The sequence below is a fragment of the Dicentrarchus labrax genome, unplaced genomic scaffold (genome assembly GCF_905237075.1).
Source record: "Dicentrarchus labrax unplaced genomic scaffold, dlabrax2021, whole genome shotgun sequence".
Lineage (NCBI taxonomy): Eukaryota > Metazoa > Chordata > Actinopteri > Moronidae > Dicentrarchus > Dicentrarchus labrax.
Window position 1 is genome coordinate 26550963 of NW_026136711.1, and position 18619 is coordinate 26569581.

General features: G+C 37.8%; 2 protein-coding genes across 6 annotated transcripts; one reads left to right on the plus strand and one right to left on the minus strand.

Annotated features, from left to right (window-relative positions):
- Positions 1-1600: 1600 nt before the first annotated feature.
- On the minus strand, positions 1601-17974 carry rtf2 (replication termination factor 2). 2 transcript variants are annotated; one of them, XM_051414828.1, is made up of 9 exons: positions 17799-17974; positions 17365-17459; positions 17157-17250; positions 16890-17029; positions 16394-16472; positions 6001-6111; positions 5739-5799; positions 4117-4191; positions 1601-2964 (listed from the first exon to the last, which is right to left on the minus strand). In XM_051414828.1, the coding sequence occupies exons 1-9, from the start codon at positions 17865-17867 to the stop codon at positions 2768-2770; spliced, it is 921 nt and encodes a 306-aa protein (XP_051270788.1). In that variant the 5' UTR covers positions 17868-17974; the 3' UTR covers positions 1601-2767. The 2 variants fall into 2 exon arrangements, with proteins under 2 accessions (XP_051270788.1, XP_051270789.1); XM_051414829.1 differs by having other exon boundaries at positions 5745-5799; positions 17799-17973.
- gcnt7 (glucosaminyl (N-acetyl) transferase family member 7) lies at positions 7243-14562 on the plus strand. 4 transcript variants are annotated; one of them, XM_051414826.1, is made up of 7 exons: positions 7243-8216; positions 9489-9536; positions 10287-10349; positions 10483-10735; positions 11080-11821; positions 13036-13131; positions 13890-14562. In XM_051414826.1, the coding sequence occupies exons 4-7, from the start codon at positions 10532-10534 to the stop codon at positions 14123-14125; spliced, it is 1278 nt and encodes a 425-aa protein (XP_051270786.1). In that variant the 5' UTR covers positions 7243-8216; positions 9489-9536; positions 10287-10349; positions 10483-10531; the 3' UTR covers positions 14126-14562. The 4 variants fall into 4 exon arrangements, with proteins under 4 accessions (XP_051270786.1, XP_051270785.1, XP_051270787.1 ...); XM_051414825.1 differs by lacking the exon at positions 10287-10349; XM_051414827.1 differs by lacking the exon at positions 9489-9536.
- Positions 17975-18619: the final 645 nt, after the last annotated feature.

Here is an 18619-nt window from a genome sequence, read left to right on the forward strand (position 1 = left end):
ATGAAGACAAGAGGACTCAGTGTTTATTTAAATTTTTAGCCACAATGATTGGATTATTTATGGTGTAACTTACGTTTAATGAGAAGCAGGCAGACTCCACTTTGTAGGAATTTATTTTCTTTTACCCTTTTGCCACAGTTGGAGCCTATAAAATCAGAGGGTGATAAGGACGCTTCTGCTGCCACCTAGTGGCTGTATCCTCATATCACACCAGGGCAACATCAGTCAATCCTCCTTATTGGAAAAGGATCAGTATTACTTTAGGACTCCCTTAAGTTGGACTTTTTTTTATCCATAGAATGGTTTAAGTTTCTTCTAAATGTTATTTTCTATGAAGAATACTCATATATACTTAATGTGTCTGCTTTGTCCCTGTAATGTATTTGTTTTACTGTCTTTTTATTTCTATTTGTCCTGCGTTCGTGTTGTCTCGTTTTGTACAAGAACGTTGCTTTTAATTTATTTTTGATATTTTTTATTGTAAAACTGATCTAGATTATGTATTTGCAGGGAACCATTGTTAATGAGACTTTTGCTCTCAGTTGGTTTCCCCTTGATTAAATAAAGGTTTCTATCTACATTTAAAGAGAGGTCATAGTTTTCCTAGATTTTACATTTGATCTGAAAGTCTGACATCCAGCAAAGACTTTAAAAAATATTTATAGACATATCAAGTGGTGGAATTAACTGCATTTACTCAAGTAGCTACTGTGCTACTGTACTTTAGTGTACATCTACACTTTGCGTTTAATTTCTTAATCATTTATTTCAATTTCATGCGACTGTATTCTCCTGTCTCGAGGAAAATAATGTTCTATGTATACATCATTACATTTATTTATTAAATAATAGTAGTTAAATAATAGTCTAATAATAGTTAAAATTAGCTTGAGTTCAGAGTGTGAAATGTTATTTACACCTTAATGCATCGCGTTATAACTGAAAACAATCATCTCCTACTTCACTGAAAAGTCCATTATCATTGTTTGGTTTCAAGTTATATATTGGACCTAAACTAGTTCTGAAGTCACAAAATGTGTTAAACTGAGATTTAATGTGAGTACAGAATAATGTCAGTGTCAAACTCTGCAAATACACCATCCTTTTGACTGGAGGGATACCTTAAGTAACACTTTTAATGGAGTAAACTGTAGTGTATAGAGTATTTTTAGTGTGGCTGTAGTCTGGCTATCTGATTGGAAGCTGCTGTTTTTGTTCTCCTGTATCAGGACATCTGAGTAAGAACATATGTGTGGCAGCAACCAAGCAACGGGACAATATCTGTTATGGGAATATTTATAGAGTTAGACCTTGCCAGCTAGGCATCTCCATCAACACTTAAACCTCATAACAGATGTAATTTTCACACCTCACATGTACGTGTAAATTGCTGTATGTAAGAAGAGCTTTTTATAGTTTGTTTTTGGTGTGAATTTTCCCTTGAAGGCTACAACAGGGAGTTGTTGTTGCTGCTTTCATCACCTTGCACATAAAGCATAGTGTCACTGAGTATTATATTACAGGCTAAACACACAATAATACACATTTTACTTGTAATATGAGATGAACAATACACAAATAAGGAAGAAATTCAGCTTCATAGGTTGAATATAAATTTATTTTTTGATATGCAGAAAAGAAAGGGAAACAAATGACCGAAGAACACATTTTTAATCTCCTTTAAAAATCCCCAACTATCTGAAGAGGAGTCGAAAATATTATAATTCAATTTCACTAACTTGTTATTAAACCGGAAGCCAACGTAGCAATATTTGGTTATTTTTCATGTCAAAGATCTTCAAAAAATTGAGAAAAAAGACAGTTGGAAGCACCTTGTTTGGAAAAAAAAATTTAAATACTGAAGCTTGTAATTCTCAAAAACCAAAAGAAGAGCACTGAGCTATCCTGTCCTCTTACATTACAGCTACTTATGTTTGTTCTTTTGCTTTGTGTGCACTTTTATCAATTTATGAGCATCATAAGCTTCAATACATAAGCAAAATGCTTTAAACTGTCTTCATGTTGTTAACCTATTTTTTTTACCCCACTTTTCAAGAAAACAAATAACCAATATAATGAACACAAATTACTTGAAAGTCCTCTGCTAAACATGTCAAATATATCCTATAAAGGTTAAATGTGGGCCAAGCTTATCCTGATAATAACCTGAAAAAAAAAATGTTTTTGAGTTCAAAATGTGTTCAAATGTAGATATTTACTGAAGATCGGAATAAGACAGAAGGACCTGCTTTAGAGATGTAAAGCTTTTGCACTTTTGCAGTTTTCACCTTAACTGAAAAATGGTCGTTTCAACCATGTAGAGGTCACTTTAAAAAGCTGCACTCTGTCCACTAGGAGACAGCAGAGTGACGGAGATAATAGAGTCGCCCTAGCATCAATTCTCAAAGCACCTGTGACTTAGAACATGGAGATGCCGGGGAATACATGAGGGAGGAATTAGGTTACAAAACAAAGAGTCTGAACAGCTTGGGGAGCGATTAACAAAATGTTGACAACATGTAAACACCAGGCTACTGGGGACTGAAGAGACAAGTTGGGAATCCACAGGATGACATTATAAGAGGTCAAGTGGGTAATAGGTGTGTGTGTGTGTGTGTGTGTGTGTGTGTGTGTGTGTGTGTATGGGGGGGGTTCTTTATGTGTGCTGGAGCTGGGTATGTAGAACTACATTTATCATTAACGGGTCTTTAATGGGTCACAATTTCTGGAGCAATCTAAAAATGGCGATCTTTGCTCTGAATGATAGTTAGAAGTGATACGGGGTGTGGGTGACCCAGTTGGATGTCTGGTCTTTAGTGCGCTTGGCAGAGCTGTGGCTGGTGAACAGGGATTTGAAGACCTCCGACTTCTCCTCCATGCTCTGGATGGACCTCTTGGTGGCGGAGGTTGTTGAAGAGTTGGTGCCTTTTGAGGAGCCGGAGGATCCGGAGGGACCAGCCACAGCTAGGTGGTAAAAAAGCAAGGACAAAATAAGACAATGCAAATAATTACAACAATTTAAAAAGCAGTTACTAATATCTAAACCAGCATTTTATTTATTAATGTTTCAGTTTTTTTTTTCACTTCTGGAGAACTGAACATATGATTAGACAATCGTGTTAAGAAAAAGAGGCAAACTGGGTACCTGAGCTGTTCTGTATTCAAACTAAATGTCTCAGTTTAAGAAGTAGGTTGCAGATTGTACAGGCATATATTTTTATCAGTGCTGGGCTATGCACATTACAAGCATGTTGCCGCTCATATCCTCAAGCCCCTTGATGCTGTGTATCACAGTTCTCTTAGATTTATTACAGATGACAGCGTTGGACTCATTGTATCCTCTACGAGAAGGTAGGATGGCCATCACTTAATACTTGAAAGGAGTGATAAGTGATACTATACTTAATAAACCACCATTTACCATCACTTTTAAGACGTAGCCATAACTGCTTTCACCCTTTATGCTCCCCATGGGCAGAATAAGCTTCAGGACTCCCTTAAGTTAGACTATTTTTTATTCATAGAACGATTTCAGTATCTTCTAAATGTTATTTATTATGAAGAATGCTCCTGTTTTTCTTAATGTGTCTGCTTTGTCCCTGTAATGTATTTTTTTACTGTCTTTATATCTTTATTGCTCGTGTTCGTGCTGTATTTATGTTTTGTACAAGAACGTTGCTTTTACGTTTTTTGGGACTTTTTATTGTAAAACTGATCTTGATTATGTATTTGCAGGGAACCATTGTTAATGAGACCTTTGCTCTCAGTTGGTTTTCCCTTGATTAAATAAAGGTTTCTATCTACGTTTAAAGAGAGGTCATAGTTTGCCTAGATTTTACATTTGATCTGACACTCTGACATCCAGCAAAGACTTTTGAAAGGCTTCTTGGTGTATAAGGTCTTTATGAAGACATACATTGATGCCCAGCTGATTATATGAACTACTAGCTTCTGCTTTTTTCATTACCTGGCAAAATTTCAGATAGAAAATGTATGCATTTTAAACTTTAGAATGACTGCCTTGCTGTTTGAAAGTGGGGAGGATTCCTTGCCGTGATTCTGGCAGATATACTATGTTCAGCACTAATACCATTTTTTAAATGTTGGGTTAGCTACCTGCATGGCTGCTTTCACCACCATTTTGTAGAGAGGTCTTCTCTGCTACTTCTACTTCTGGCGACTGTGTGTCATCTACGGGAAGAAACAAGAGTCAGACAGTTTGATTAAGACAAAGGATGTATGCACTACTATATAAATTAAAACACCAACTGATTTCATAATACAATATAATACAAAAGGGTGCTGAAAAGGTTTCTCATTCAGGTTTAAGTCATTATGACCTTTGTATATTGCTGTACTTATAGGCTTTTTTATTCTTTTATTAATATTAAAGTTTTGATTTGGGTAACACAAATAAATGTCAAGTGGTTCCCTGCCAACACCCTGTTCACTTTTGAGGTGAGAGGCCTGTGCTGTCCTGGAGCACTGAACAGGAAACCACACCAATGTTCTCTGAAGACAAACAACACTGAAGGGTCTCTGATCTAAGATGAATAAACACAGGGCCACACTGTAAAAACATTGCAAACACACACCTGATCCAATGACACCGTCTAAAGGATCTGCATTTCCTCGCTTATTTGTGTTGGCAGAGACACACACACACGCACGCACGCACGCACGCACGCACACACACGCACGCACACACACGCACACACACGCACACACACAGACACAAAGAACTCGCCAGAAGTCACTGTGCCTTTCATGTGCCTCTTTCATTTTGCTCCCTGTGTTAGATTCATACATTTTACAGATTGTGTTCACATGTCACTGAATAATCTGTTTATTTATATTTACTATTACATACTTGTAGGATCTAATGGTAAAAAAACCCCAAAAAAGACATCCTGTATTTTTCTACACACCCAACAGATAAGCTGTAACACAGAAATTCCAAGTTTATCCTGTCACATCTTTTGGAATAAAGCAGCTGTCCCTGTTGGCAAAAGTCTGGACTCTGCACATCACATGTTGCCAACAACATGGATTAAGGAATGGCTTTGTTGCTTTGTTTGGGCAGCGAGAGAGTGAGAGATAGAGCTTGAAAGCCATCTCACACCAAAAACAATATTACACTGAAAGCATTAATCAACAAATTATTAAATGGAGAGTACAAATTAGTTTTTTTCCCCCTCAATATCAATTTCCCTAAAATCTTCCAGCACTACATGATAGATGTTTTCTTAAAAGGAGAAATTATGACTAATTAGCCTGAAAAGTTATGTCAAGCCTATGAAACATAACCGAAAGACTTTAGGAAACCATTGCTGACACTGAAAAACACAGAAATGATATAATAGAGACATTTATCAAATCTAATGATCATGAGATGAGATGTGTCAAGATCCAAGTGGCTTACTACAAGTGATCTACATCATCAACGTCTCACAGAAAAGTCCAAACATAGCTACAAACATATTCAAATAATTCAGTAAAGGTCTTTTTTATAGCAGATGGTTGTGTCACTTTTTTTTTTTAATACATGATTGCATTTTCTGTCTTACGATTTAATACAGTATTTTAGAAGTCATGTGTTAGGTGTTTGAAAAACCTAGCTGCTATTATAGGACATTCAAATATTATCCAAATGAAGAGAAGTTGTTTGTTGCTTGGTTTTGTTTATGTAAATACTGATACGTGTTAACAAGATGTATGATGGCTGAACCAGGCTTTACCCAAACCTTTTGATTCTGATGGCGTGGACACAATTGCAGCTGTTTTGCTCTTCTTTGATTTCTGAAACAGAAAATAAAATTATAATTAATCAAATAGAAATATTTGAGTGGATTTATTAGTTTACAAAAAAAGAAACTGATTTGTTTCCAGTGAAGACAAATACTGTTCAAAAGCTAAAAATAAAAAGAATCACTGAGGAAAATATTGCATACTTTACTCAATCCCGACCACCAACTGTATTCTGTTTAATTAAAAACCCACCTTAGTTTTGGCTTTGGTCCGCCTCTCTTCCATCTTCTCCCTCAGCTTCTCCACCTCCTCCTTGGTGCCATTGAGCACAATAACATCCTCCTCTTTAAACGGGTCTCCACACTAAAGCATAGGTAAGAGATACTCACTTAGACAGCAGAAAAACCTTTCCAACAAATGGAAAGTCAGTTCATATAGATCACATATCTTTACAACCTGATGGGTTTAATATGGAGGTTTTGTGTTCAGTTACATGTTTTGTCAGAAGTAATGCACAACAGTGGAATATCAATTTAAGGCTGCATGTCAATGTGCATGTGAATGTGAATGTTATGTGTGTGTAATGTACAAATACATACACACATATATAATTATTTATTTATTTACGCTACAATAGAAAATAGAAACAGAACATCAGTATTCACAACTCTATGTTGTTTGTATTTCTCTGAAAAGGTTAACACAATTCCTAAAGAGCATCATCCGGACACATCTTCTACGTGACATTCAGAAGTCTCTTTAAAAACATAAATGATGTCCAAAAACCCAGTTGTGAAAAATAAATATATAGACTGTGCTGAACATATAATGAACACAACAACCAAATAACATCCTTGCCACATCACTTTCCTTTTTGGCTTATTTGCATGCATGCTGCATTGGATTTACTCTGAGAGGAAAACCAAACTCAACACACACTGAATCAGATGGAAACAGTCACATTTAGTCAGTCAGTCGTTCAGACAAACAGACAAGACATACATAAACCTTATACGCGAAAGCCGATAATGTTTGGTAAACAAATCTCAGCAACTATACGATACTTTGTTCCACTAAATAAAAAGTTTGTTGCAGACCTAAGTAATTATGTGGGTAACATGGAGTTTCCCTTATGCATGTTAACTCAGCCCTGAAATGGTGGCTACCATATTTAGTTTATCTAAAACAGTTTATAAGTTGTTTACAAAAATGGAAAATAGCAATGGGTCAAGGCACCTTTGTATTAAAACCACTGGGAAGCACAGTCTCTGAAAAACCAATCACTATACATTGTGGCATTTGTCCTGGACAGGCTAACCCTACAACGGATGGTCAAAAATCTCTAAATAATAATTTTGTGTATTACTCAGAAATTATACTTACATAAGAAGCATGCCTGCTTTAAAAAAAAAAAAGGGAAAACACACCCATATACAAACACAAATATTAAACCCCTGAGTAACCAGCAGGGGATCTATTGTGTTGGCGTAATGCAGGCTCAGTGGGTGTGAACTCCGGCCATGTGCTCTGTTCAACACAAGAGGGATAATCTCAGGAGCTGACCAAGCAGCAAACAAACTCTGTGGCTGCTGCTCTGAAGTCAGTCACTCTGCTGTTGCTATTACCACAAATGACACAGGCCATCGGTGAGCTGAGCACCTTATCATCAAGTCAACCAGAATCTTCCTAAATCACTAAACCAGCTACTTGACAAGGAAACCAGAAGGTGAACGAGACAGAGAGGCAGCCCTCAACGGAGAGACAATGTCAATAATTCAACATGCCGAACTCTAACTGGGCAAATGAACTGGAATTAAAACCAATTTGCGAGAAAAAAGAAGAATGGAACCTGAGGTAAAGGGGTTTTGAGGAAAAATAATGCATAGCAAGAGGACAAAAAAAGAAAGATGCAATGCACCAGTGAGTAGGAAACTGTGGGAGGGAGGAGAGTGGAAAAAACCTTAGGGAGAGAGAGAGGTGTGTGTGTGTGTGAGATGGGAGTGTGTTCCTGTGTGTCAGGTGTGTGCGTGGGTGTTACTGCTGGTAACCAGGCAGGGACGGACTTCGTCTCGTGGGGATGTGGGGGGGCGACTTCATCAGCAATGAATACAACTAGAGAGAGAAAACACATATGCAAAGCACTCTGTGTCTCACTCTGACAGGGTCTCAAGCTCAGAGAGCACAGCCTCCGAGGTCACTCGCTGCCAGAAACAACAGCGAAATAATCCTGACCACCAAATTTAGTTCAACAATACAACAGAAACTGCTCCCCGCTGTTGTTGCTCCTGTTGTTGCTGATGATGATGATGATGATGCCAATGGAATTGACTTGTGCTCTCCGACGGACTCTGGATGGATTGCAGTAACAAGCTCAGAGTAGCCGTTTAGGTAACAATGATCAGAACAGGCGCTGATGTCAAATGTTTTCCTTCTTCACCATAAGGACTACAGACTGAACTGCCTCAAAGGTAACTGGCTCACCTTTCCCTGTCTTTGGCGTGAGTTTTTACATACTGTCTGTGTGTGTGTTTATAGGTATTCCACTGATATAAGCTTTGGATGTTTGATCGAGACGGCAAACATAAACATATTAAATAGATATAATCCAAAAATGAATGTTTGAAATACGGAATGATAAAGTTTTTGACTGAGCAAAACATAGTAAAGTAAAAACACTAAAGGAATCAAGCAGGAAGCTAATCCGTAGATGCCGGGCTGTAGTTGTTTTTTTTTCTCTCAGGAATATTTTACCTATCTCGACAAAAGATCAAAATAGTAAAAACAGTTCCATGGAAGCCTTTGGAAATCTGTACTTTGGTGCTGTTCTCAGGAACAACATGGCTTTAACAGCCAGGGAAAAGAAGTGAGGAGGCTTCACTGACTGAGATTAAGAATAGTCCTCAGAGATGTTATTCTTTGCTCTAAAGAAGGAACTGGGGTATAAGATCCACTTTTTCTCAAATACTCTCTGGTCTGCTTAATAAAGAACATTCTGCATTGATATGAGCCCAGCAGCTCACTGGTTCAACTGAAAGCAACTTCTGAGTTGTAGCATCCTGTTTTATTTAACTATTTCAAACTGTGTAATATCAAAAATAGGACTTTATCATAACAACAGAGTAACTTGTGGCTACGTTTTCTAAAGAAAGCAAGCTTGATGTCAAGTATTAAGAAGGTTTTTCATAAATTTGCCTCGGTGGCTTTATAATCTGTACAGCATAGGACTTGCTCAATTGTTAGACCCTCAATTTGGATAAGGAAAAACTCTAATGGAGAACAAAAAATTAAACAAACTTCAGGAAAAGCAACAGAGGGGGAATCCCCCTTCCAGGACAGAGAGACATGTAATAGATGTGTACAGAACAGATCAAATGCTACTCTTACTACAAATAAAACAGTTACTTATATAATGCAAAAACATGAGCAATGCATCCAGTAAAACTGCCAATACCCACACTACTTAGTTTTATTAAGTTGTCTGTTCTGGCTTCATGGGTGGAAATTGTCAGATGAATTTGTTGAGATGCCCATATAATGTCTTACATTAAGAAAAAGGTCAAAAATATTTAAATAGTTATACCCCTAAGCAGCTTGAGATGTTCAAAGGGCAGATACATGGCAGGGTAGCCCACCAGAGTACTGTCCCTCTCTCAACTATCCTCCAGTCAGTCTGAATCCTTTTGGTATCTTCATATCTCACATGTTTACTTAATGCTATCTGTTGTACCTTGTACATTTAGATCATGAAGAATTCCTGAGTTTTCAGATGATCTGCCAAGACTTGTTCAGTGAGTCACTATAGCATGTTTCAACTAAAGCTGCATTTGCTTTCAATTTTGTTAACAATTATTTGAAAATTGTTGTCCAGTTAATGCACATTCACGTAAATGACTTGTTTTATGAAAATGTATTGGTTAATTCACTAATAATTTAAAGCAAGAGAAAGCAAGATGATCAAAAGATCAAAATCATAAGTAATACATTTTCTTTTGTTGGATAATCAACTAGCTCATCATTTCTGCACTAGTTCCAATTTATGTTCCTTGCAGAAAAGAAAGTATTTATGACAAAAACTTTCATGACTCCATTTTAACAGTTTATTTAAAGGAGTGCAGGATTTAGTGGCATCTAGCGGTTAAGTTGCAGACTGCAAGTCACCTGCCTCACGCTCCCTTTACAAGCACAAGGGAGAAAGTATGATGGCCACAAAAATCCAGTGCTACTGTAGAAACATGGTGGCCCAACATGGTGGCCTCCACACAGTAGATTCTCCTAAATGTTGGACTTTTAAGTATGCTGTACTTTGCCAACTCTCTCTATAATTTGCCAAATGTTGCTGAACAGTTTCCTTTTTCGTCAGTTTTGATTTGTTTGGTATTTTGGATGGGGCGCAAAGTAGAGGAAAAACATCTCCCTCGAGGTAGAATTTATTATTCTACATGATTTGATGTACTATCATGTAATGACATGCTTTGACTTTGATTATGAAAATCTGACTAAATGAAGATGAAGTTAAAATCCTGTATATTGTGTTCCAGAAAGATGAACCAGAGACAATGTTGTTATTCATCACATCTCAGAAAATCAAGAGACTAAATTCGGTACACTAAACGACATTTCTTGAGCTAAAAACTGGCTTCAATTAGTGCTAACCTACATATTTAACCCTATTTAATATCCCTCTGGGGTCCTGGACCCTACTGCAAATAACCAGTCTGAATGTCTTTATTGCAGGAGTTTTATCTGTGGTGGTGCTGTCTGGATACGGTGAAGCAGGGCTATTATGCGCCAGCTTGAGGGAACGAAATGCAGCTTCCTGTTGTGCCTGGGGATGAGTATTATTGTCTGTTCAGTCATTTACTTGAGGGCCAGGATGCCAACAGAGCTTAAGCCTCTAGAGCCTCCCAGTTGCAGGCCCTTCTCCACTGAATGTAAAGCTTTTCTGAACAGCATGGAAGGAGTAGAGTTGTACCGCCGTGACTGCCAGGTATGTTGTTTTTCTTTTACATACATGTATTCTCTTAATGCATTTTTAAAAATTTGAGATAAACAGTGCAGTGGAGCAAGACTCATCACTGAGGAGGGTACGTTTTAGTTTAATTTAAAGAGCGGGAATCACATAAACAAGACTAAAGCAACATGCTAAAACAAATGTGTAAAATAAGAAATTACAAGAATTAATTGAGTCAAACAAGTAATTTACCAGATCCAATTCGACACTGTGTTTGTGACCAGCCTGAAGAACTATACTGATAAATGTGAGTAAAGATTATGGAAAAAATAATTTAATAACAGGTGTAGTCTTAATATATAATTTTCTTCTGTCTACAGGTGGAAAGCTATATTCTAAATAGTCGCCTGCAGTGTTCAGATTTGACCAGAGACCTTCACTTCATCACAAGACCTCTGAGCCGTGAGGAGGAGGACTACCCTTTAGCGTTCATTGTGACCGTTCACAAAGAGCTGGAGCTTTTTGTACGGCTGCTGCGGGCCATTTACATGCCACAAAATGTCTACTGCATTCACGTGGATGCTAAGGCTCCATGGGAGTACCAGGCGGCTGTATGGAAGCTAGTCAGCTGCTTCAAAAATACCTTCATCTCCAGCCGCAGCGAGACAGTGACCTACGCTGGGTTTTCCCGCCTGCAAGCAGATATGAACTGCATGAAGGATCTAGCAAAGTCCAAGATAGGCTGGAGAAAGGTAGTGAATCTGTGTGGACAGGATTTCCCTGTCAAGAGCAACCTGGAACTGGTGCGGTACATGCAAAGCAAAGAGTGGAGGGACAGAAACATGACGCCTGGGGTCAAGCAACCGCTGTCTATGAGGACCAGGACACAGCTCCAGCACAGGGAGATTATGGGGTCACATGTAGCTCTGAAAGGGTTAGGACTAAAGAAAGATCCTCCTCCACACAATCTGCAAATTTTTTTTGGAACGGCCTACTATGCTCTCACAAGAGCTTTTGTAGACTTTGTTCTGAAAAGCCCAGTAGCCCGTGACCTGTTGGAGTGGTCGAAAGACACCTTCAGTCCAGATGAGCACTACTGGGTGACACTCAACCACATCAAAGGTAAACTGCCTGGTTCAAATGGCCTTCAAGTGAGCCACAGCACGACTGAAGCCATCTGGCATATTAGGAAAAACTTGTCAAGATGCTGTAAAATAATAAACATGTTGTTTGCAACTAATGTAAAATGAAAATTATATGTTTATGTAATATTAGTACTAATTTAAAAGATGGCACTATTATTTGCTTGAAGTAAACGATTTCCTTTTTTATCCCACATATATGGCACAAAGGACAACTACAGCGTATGAACTTATTGATCAGATATATGTTTAAAGTGAAAATATTTATATTGTTTGATCATCAACAATATTATATCAGGCGGTCCCGGCTCATTCCTAATATTAATTTGCACCCTTGGTTGCGTAAAAGTGTATTTTCTCACGCCTGAGTAATGCTTGAGTCAAGTGTCAAGATGTCATTTGTGGTAAATTGCTCCTCCAAAAGACAAGCATGTTAGTTATTAGGAAATACTGCCATTGGTCTTGACCAAGGAACTGACTTAAGAAGAAAAAATTAGTCACTAGGTGCTCCTAAAGAGGATGGTTGAAATGCAACGGGCTTATTTCTCCTAAGGGGGAAATCAATAACAACAAAGGGCCTATTCTTAATGTGCACCTCATGACTTTTGCACTGAACCCTCACTAACTAATTTACTGATATCAAGAGATATTGATCCTTATGTCAATGCCATTTCTCCATTAATTAGGATTTAAGTGTGAAATAAGGCAAAGATAAATATACTTTAGGGAACTGTTTTGATCTTTATAGGGCTGTATTTATATTTTTATATTACATTATACCTGAATAGTAAATACTAGCCCTCATTTTATGCTTTACATAGGAAAGCTTAGGGAAGTAGCTGTGCACTGCTCTTAACTGGAGGTGGGAAGGTTAACTAGACATGTGAATGGGAGAAGACGGCACACTCTAAAACTTACTTTGAAAAGCCACACAAAGATGACATTATGCTTTACTGTTTTCAGTTTTACAAGAGAAAAGGTTTAAAGGACGAGGAATTTCTGGCTGGTTTGCCAAAGCAGCATCTGGTTAACTTCCTCACATCCAATAAAGAGCAGCTGCTTTCCCTAAGCTTTTCAATGGGAATTATCCTGGACACTCTCCCACGTAGTGGATGTGACAGTCTCAAACTGGGTCTTTATAATTCACTTAGGTTGCATAATCATGATTCATTTTTTACGGTTATGTGTTTGAAGAAGCTCCAGGCAACCACATAGATGGAGGTTGGGCAGGAAACATCCGGGCAATCAAGTGGAGAGATCAAGAGGGACGGACACATAATGGCTGCAAAGGTACAGTAGAGAAGTACATACAATAATGGGGCAATACTTTATTGATTGGGCTGTAAAGGCAGTTTAAAAAGAGTGAACGCCCTCTAATTGGAGCCCACTACCCCTAACCTCTGTCTTTGTCTGCGAAACCACGATGATTTTCAAATGTATATGATCCAGACACATGATTCACAGTAGTTTAGCCTGTGCTATTTTTTGTTGATGTTGATCCTATGATTTGCTGGGAGGGAAGCAGCATTTGGTACACTACTAGTCTTTTTCAACTGTGTATTAGAAATAAAATGGAAATGTAATTGCAACGTTTAGAATATGTTATAGTTTACCAAACTAGTAAATATTTGTAGCCAAACTCACTACAAGTACTAACATATATTGTAACATTAGCCTACCTCATATTCTATATCTGTCCTATGTGATACAAATGGTCTGCTTATTACTCATTGTCCTATGTTTGGCTCCGGACAGGATTACAAGACCAATTACTGGCTAAGGGAACACAAAAGATGATAAAAGGACTCATGATATGACTTATTTATCTGAATAATCTGATATGACATACTCTCCAATAGGTTAAGTCAATGCTAACATTTTTTTTTATGTAAACAATAAATGCACACGTCACCATCCAAAATCACTGCAGTAGCACACAAACCTCCTAACAAACACATACAGCATCATAAAAGGTCTGAAGTTCACAGAGTCACATCTAATATCTAATATACAAATACAAGACCAAAATTGTTGTTGTTTTTTTCCAGGTCATTACGTTCGAGACATCTGTATCTATGGAATGGAAGACCTGCCATGGATCATCAACAGGAACAGCATGTTTGCCAATAAGTTTGAAAGTAATGTCTTTCCAGAGGCACTGGACTGTCTGGAGCAGTGGCACAGGAACAAGGTGTTGAACCAGGCAACTGTCCCCATAGAGCCATCATGGCTACTGGCCACACAAAGCAACTCAAGCTACTTCAACAGCAGTGGTGAAGCCTGAAATCACTGCTGGTATCCTCAACAAAAGTGGGGCTAAATGCAATTTGGATTATTTGCACTTGTTAGGTTGCTGTGAATGTCAAAAATGTGAGCGGGAAACTGAACTGAGAACGGCAGGATGATGCACTGTGCACTTCCAGACTCTGTAGCAAAGCTACTGATCACAAATGTATTTGTCTATTTATGAAACTGTAAGATGGCTGTTTTTTTTTTGATAATCAGAAGATGATAATATATATAGATAATATGCCAGATGACTAAAGATATTCACAGTAAACCAATGCAGCGTGTATCCAATAAAAAAAACCTAAATAACAGAACCTATTTGAGAAATCTACACTACACAAGGTATTAAATAAACTACTGAATATGCATTTATTATTGTTTAATTTAATGTTCAGTGTGTGGTCCAGTTGAAAAATGAATTGTTGATAAAAACTACTGTCTTTTTTTCTTCTTCTTTTTTAATGAATTACAAAGTAACAGGCATAAACAAACAATTAAAGACAATGAAAAAAACTCCCTACCCTTCTTCCTTTTTCAAAACAAGACTACAAGTCTATAGTCATGATAGTGGCTCTGTGGGGCTTTGCTCTGAGCAAAACCCCTGCACTTAGGCAGTTACGCAGGCTGCCTAAAAATAAATAAAATAATTCATTTTGGCTGTTACTGTGAAGTACTTAGACATCACTTTTTACAGCACTGGTCTAAAAACATGAACATGGTTGATTTATGGTTCATCGACAGTTTTTTTTTTTTTTTTTTCTTGGAATATCCTACAACGATATTCTTACATGTTCTTCAAGTTTGCCAACAACTGTCTGCACCATGGCAGCCAAGTGAGACTAAGCAAGAAGCAGGCAAATTCAGCCTCAATACCAGTGGCTATAAATTCAAGACATTGTGTATTGCCTAATAAGCCTATCTAAGCAAAAAATCTCAGCAGACAGAGACAGTTTCCCACAAGAAACACTGTAATTTTTTTAATGGTTTTAGGCCCTATTTATGGAAAAGTCAAACAACTGACCTGTGCCAAGATGCTTTCACTTCAACAGAAACAACAGCAGTGACTGGATATCATCTGTCTGCATCCTTAGAATAGCCTATTCATGAGAAATTACAGCTATCGCTTTAAAGTTACTTAAAACTAAGAGGTCAAGACCCACAATGGTTCAAAGGCCTGCTTCTGCAAGATTCCCATGTGGCTCAATTTGGGTCAAAAAAGATGGCTAGAGACACACAAAACAGTAAAAAATCTGTCTGTGAGCACAGTTTCCGCTTTGAACAATGACGATAGAAATAATGGCAAACTATATCTCCGAACAATAATAAGAGGCAATGGAAAATCTTATATATAACCAATTTTACAAACATTTCCAAAAGTGTGAGACAATCACACATTGGAATAGGGTCGAACTGGAGCAAGCTGTATGCTTCTCACTGAATTACAAATGGATTAATAGTAGAGCTGCAGGATATGGTAAAAACATAATATTCCTATGAGTTTGCGATTGTGATTTGATTTTCAATTAGTGTGGGAATCATTGTTTTTGCATCATAAATTTATATTTCACTGAAAAAACTATTAAAATCATGATGATGTGAATTTATTTTGGTTCTGTACCAAACAATCATACATCTGAAGAACAAGATTTGTAAGCCAGGGAATCTCTTCAGAACTACAGTACTTCATTATGATGCAGTTTTGTCAAACCTTTTTCCATTATCAATTATTAATGCAGCTTCTGCAATTTGCATAATGCACTTGATTATGGTATGTGTAGACCAGAATTGATTGAAACAAGTTGATATTTGTTTACTGATTTACACTGTTCTCAATATTAGTGTTTCTAGTCTTTTAAATACCTTAACAGCGTAAATTTGTTTTAAATTCAAATTGTACAGATTTCTGGATAGCTAACACAATTTATTAAACTAGGGTTCATTGTTTTGAGATTTTTTTGAACCTCCCATGGGAGCATTTAAACATTTTAGTTTGTTAACACACATTGTTATCCATCTAAGCAACAAATTGTGCATCTGGAACCAAATGCCAGACTGCTAGTGTGTTATCTACATTGATATCAAGGATGCTTATTTACCAAGCATTAGCAGTGAGAGACCTTTGTATGTAAATCAAACAAGCACTGCCAAACACTGAGAAGTCTGCAATGGAGAGCACTTTACAGAAAGGATAGCAAAACCTTGCTCCAATCAGAATTTTCAAAAGTTGGAATAGAGCAACTAGGAAACAAAATATGAAACTCACCTTGTGGCAGATTTCTGTCTTGACCTCCTTCATGGCCCTGTCAGAAAAGACACAGCCACAGGTCTGCAAGTAACAGAACCTGAAAATGAAAACATAACACATATATAATACACCTTTTTTTCACTTTTGGGCAATTTCCTGCACAAAGTGAGCTGTCACTGTAACGTATATGAGGCACATTTTTCTAAGTGTTCTGTTTGGTCTTAATGTTTGGATGAGATTCGGCACCGGTGCTGAGAACAGCAGAGCTCTGTATACACATACAGTACACTGAATTTAAAATCATAATGTGATCAACACTGAACTTGCCAAAAATCTCCTGATTTTCTAAAGCCTCACCTAACGGGTAGATGAGTAATTTACTACAGTAAAGTGGATGCATAAAGTTAGTCTTTAAATTTAAAAAAAATATAATTGGTGCATTTTACATGACGAAGTGAAGCACCTGCCTCTTTGATATATTTTGATTGTGGACCTTTTACTTGTTGTTTGTTACCTGTGCTTGCCATTCATCTCCAACCCAACAACAGGGCAAATGAACATGCCGCAGTGGATGTCCTCATATCTGTCTCCTTTAGAATTTCTTCTCTCTCCCTCCCACGCAGGGTTATCGGTCAAGTTCAGTTCCTTTATATCCTGCAGAGGGAGTAGATGGATAAACACGCGTCGACTTCGACTTTAGAGACATGTAAGAAATATGATGCAGCTGGGGAAAAATCCATGTGTTTTCATTAAGACGACCAAAACTTCAGCTTTAACACACCTTGATCCCACGGATGTGAGTTACAGCCTCAACATTGGGTCTCTCAGCAGTTTTATCCAGAAGGTATTCGATGACAGCATCTTTGTTAAAGAGCCTGAAACATAACATGGACCAGACTTTGAGAACATACAGTGCTCTGATAAGCAAATATTATAATTGGCAGCTCATTTTACCTGATTGACGTTGAACAGAAAAAGCCTATTCTCACCTTCCCATTTCACAAGCGACAATGGGCCGTCTGAGTTTCTCCTGGCTCAAGGCACAGTATTTCCATTTGGCAGCCAACTCTGCATTTTTATCAACCTGTAAAACCACAACATACACATATAATAATAGTAGTTATTAATGTGTGTAAAGCTAAGTTAACGGTGTTATGTTCAAAGCTGACGTTAGCGAGTTGTTGAGTACGTTAATTAGACAACCTACGTGTAAGTTACATGAAGCCACATGAGACAAATCCCGCGAGTGGCTGACATATATTTATTAGAAATACTTAAAAATGATTTAATTAGTCATTTATAGTTTTTAAGACCTCTACTCATACGCTTAAAACACTCTGTAGTCTGTTAGCTGGCTAATAGTTAGCAACATGCCGACTGCTTCCGACACTAACTAGCTACGACAAAAATAAGCGTAACACACCTTCTCGACTTTTTTTGGGCCTTTCACCAACTCGTGTCTTTTGGGAATCGTTCCTCCATCACATCCCATCTTGAATCGGCTGGTTTGAGACGTTTAATTATCCAGTTCAGCTTACCGTGGACAAAGCTACGAGCAGACAGGAAGTTCTCAGGTTGTAAACAAACAACGAGAGTTCTGCAAAGCTCGCGGGATGTGCGGGTCATTTGACGTCGCCCTCTCGTGGCTGAAATGAACACAACTTCAAGCTCTTCTTGTGTATTTTGTTGCCTCAGCCACAGTGTGGAAGCATCACTCCAAATATCACTTTACTAGTTTCTGTGAAGCAAGCAGCGTATAGATGGTAGTTGCCAGAGGAATGGGAAGCAAATGGAAAATTCAAGAGTAAAAACTCAAAAGAAAAAAAACATTTAAACAGAAGGATGTGAAAACAGGAGCATACTAAATTGGCATCATCAGCTAATTACTAAGAGGAATCTTTGGTAATTACTTTATCAGCACGAAAAAAACAATTACACCCAGATGACCTCACTCTTTCACTGCCCATCCATCTATTACACATTTTTCAGTCAGTCATTACACCCAGAACTAGTAAGTGACATTAGTCTGGCTCTCAGGCTTGTTGTCAGAGTGGTCTAAAGATGAAAGTTTCCTTGGAAGATAGTTCAATGAGTGCTAATGAGATCTGTTTCCTGTGCCTTGCAGGCTGCAGATTAGTTTACTATCGATGGTGCTGTCCAAGAGCGACCATTAGTTTGGGGAATACCTCAGTGGAGACATCTCTGGCGGCATGACTGATAATCTGTGTGGGGGGAAAAAGACTG

Excerpts from the sequence above, each read along its gene's own strand:
- gcnt7 (XM_051414826.1), top strand. The coding sequence starts at position 10,532 with ATGCGCCAGCTTGAGGGAACGAAATGCAGCTTCCTGTTGTGCCTGGGG. Across the intron at positions 11,822-13,035 it reads GACACTCAACCACATCAAAG|AAGCTCCAGGCAACCACATA; the intron begins GTAAACTGCCTG and ends ATGTGTTTGAAG. Across the intron at positions 13,132-13,889 it reads GACACATAATGGCTGCAAAG|GTCATTACGTTCGAGACATC; the intron begins GTACAGTAGAGA and ends GTTTTTTTCCAG.
- rtf2 (XM_051414828.1), bottom strand. The coding sequence starts at position 17,867 with ATGGGATGTGATGGAGGAACGATTCCCAAAAGACACGAGTTGGTGAAA. Across the intron at positions 5,800-6,000 it reads GGACCAAAGCCAAAACTAAG|AAATCAAAGAAGAGCAAAAC; the intron begins GTGGGTTTTTAA and ends TTTCTGTTTCAG. Across the intron at positions 4,192-5,738 it reads ATCAGAATCAAAAGGTTTGG|ATGACACACAGTCGCCAGAA; the intron begins GTAAAGCCTGGT and ends TTCTTCCCGTAG.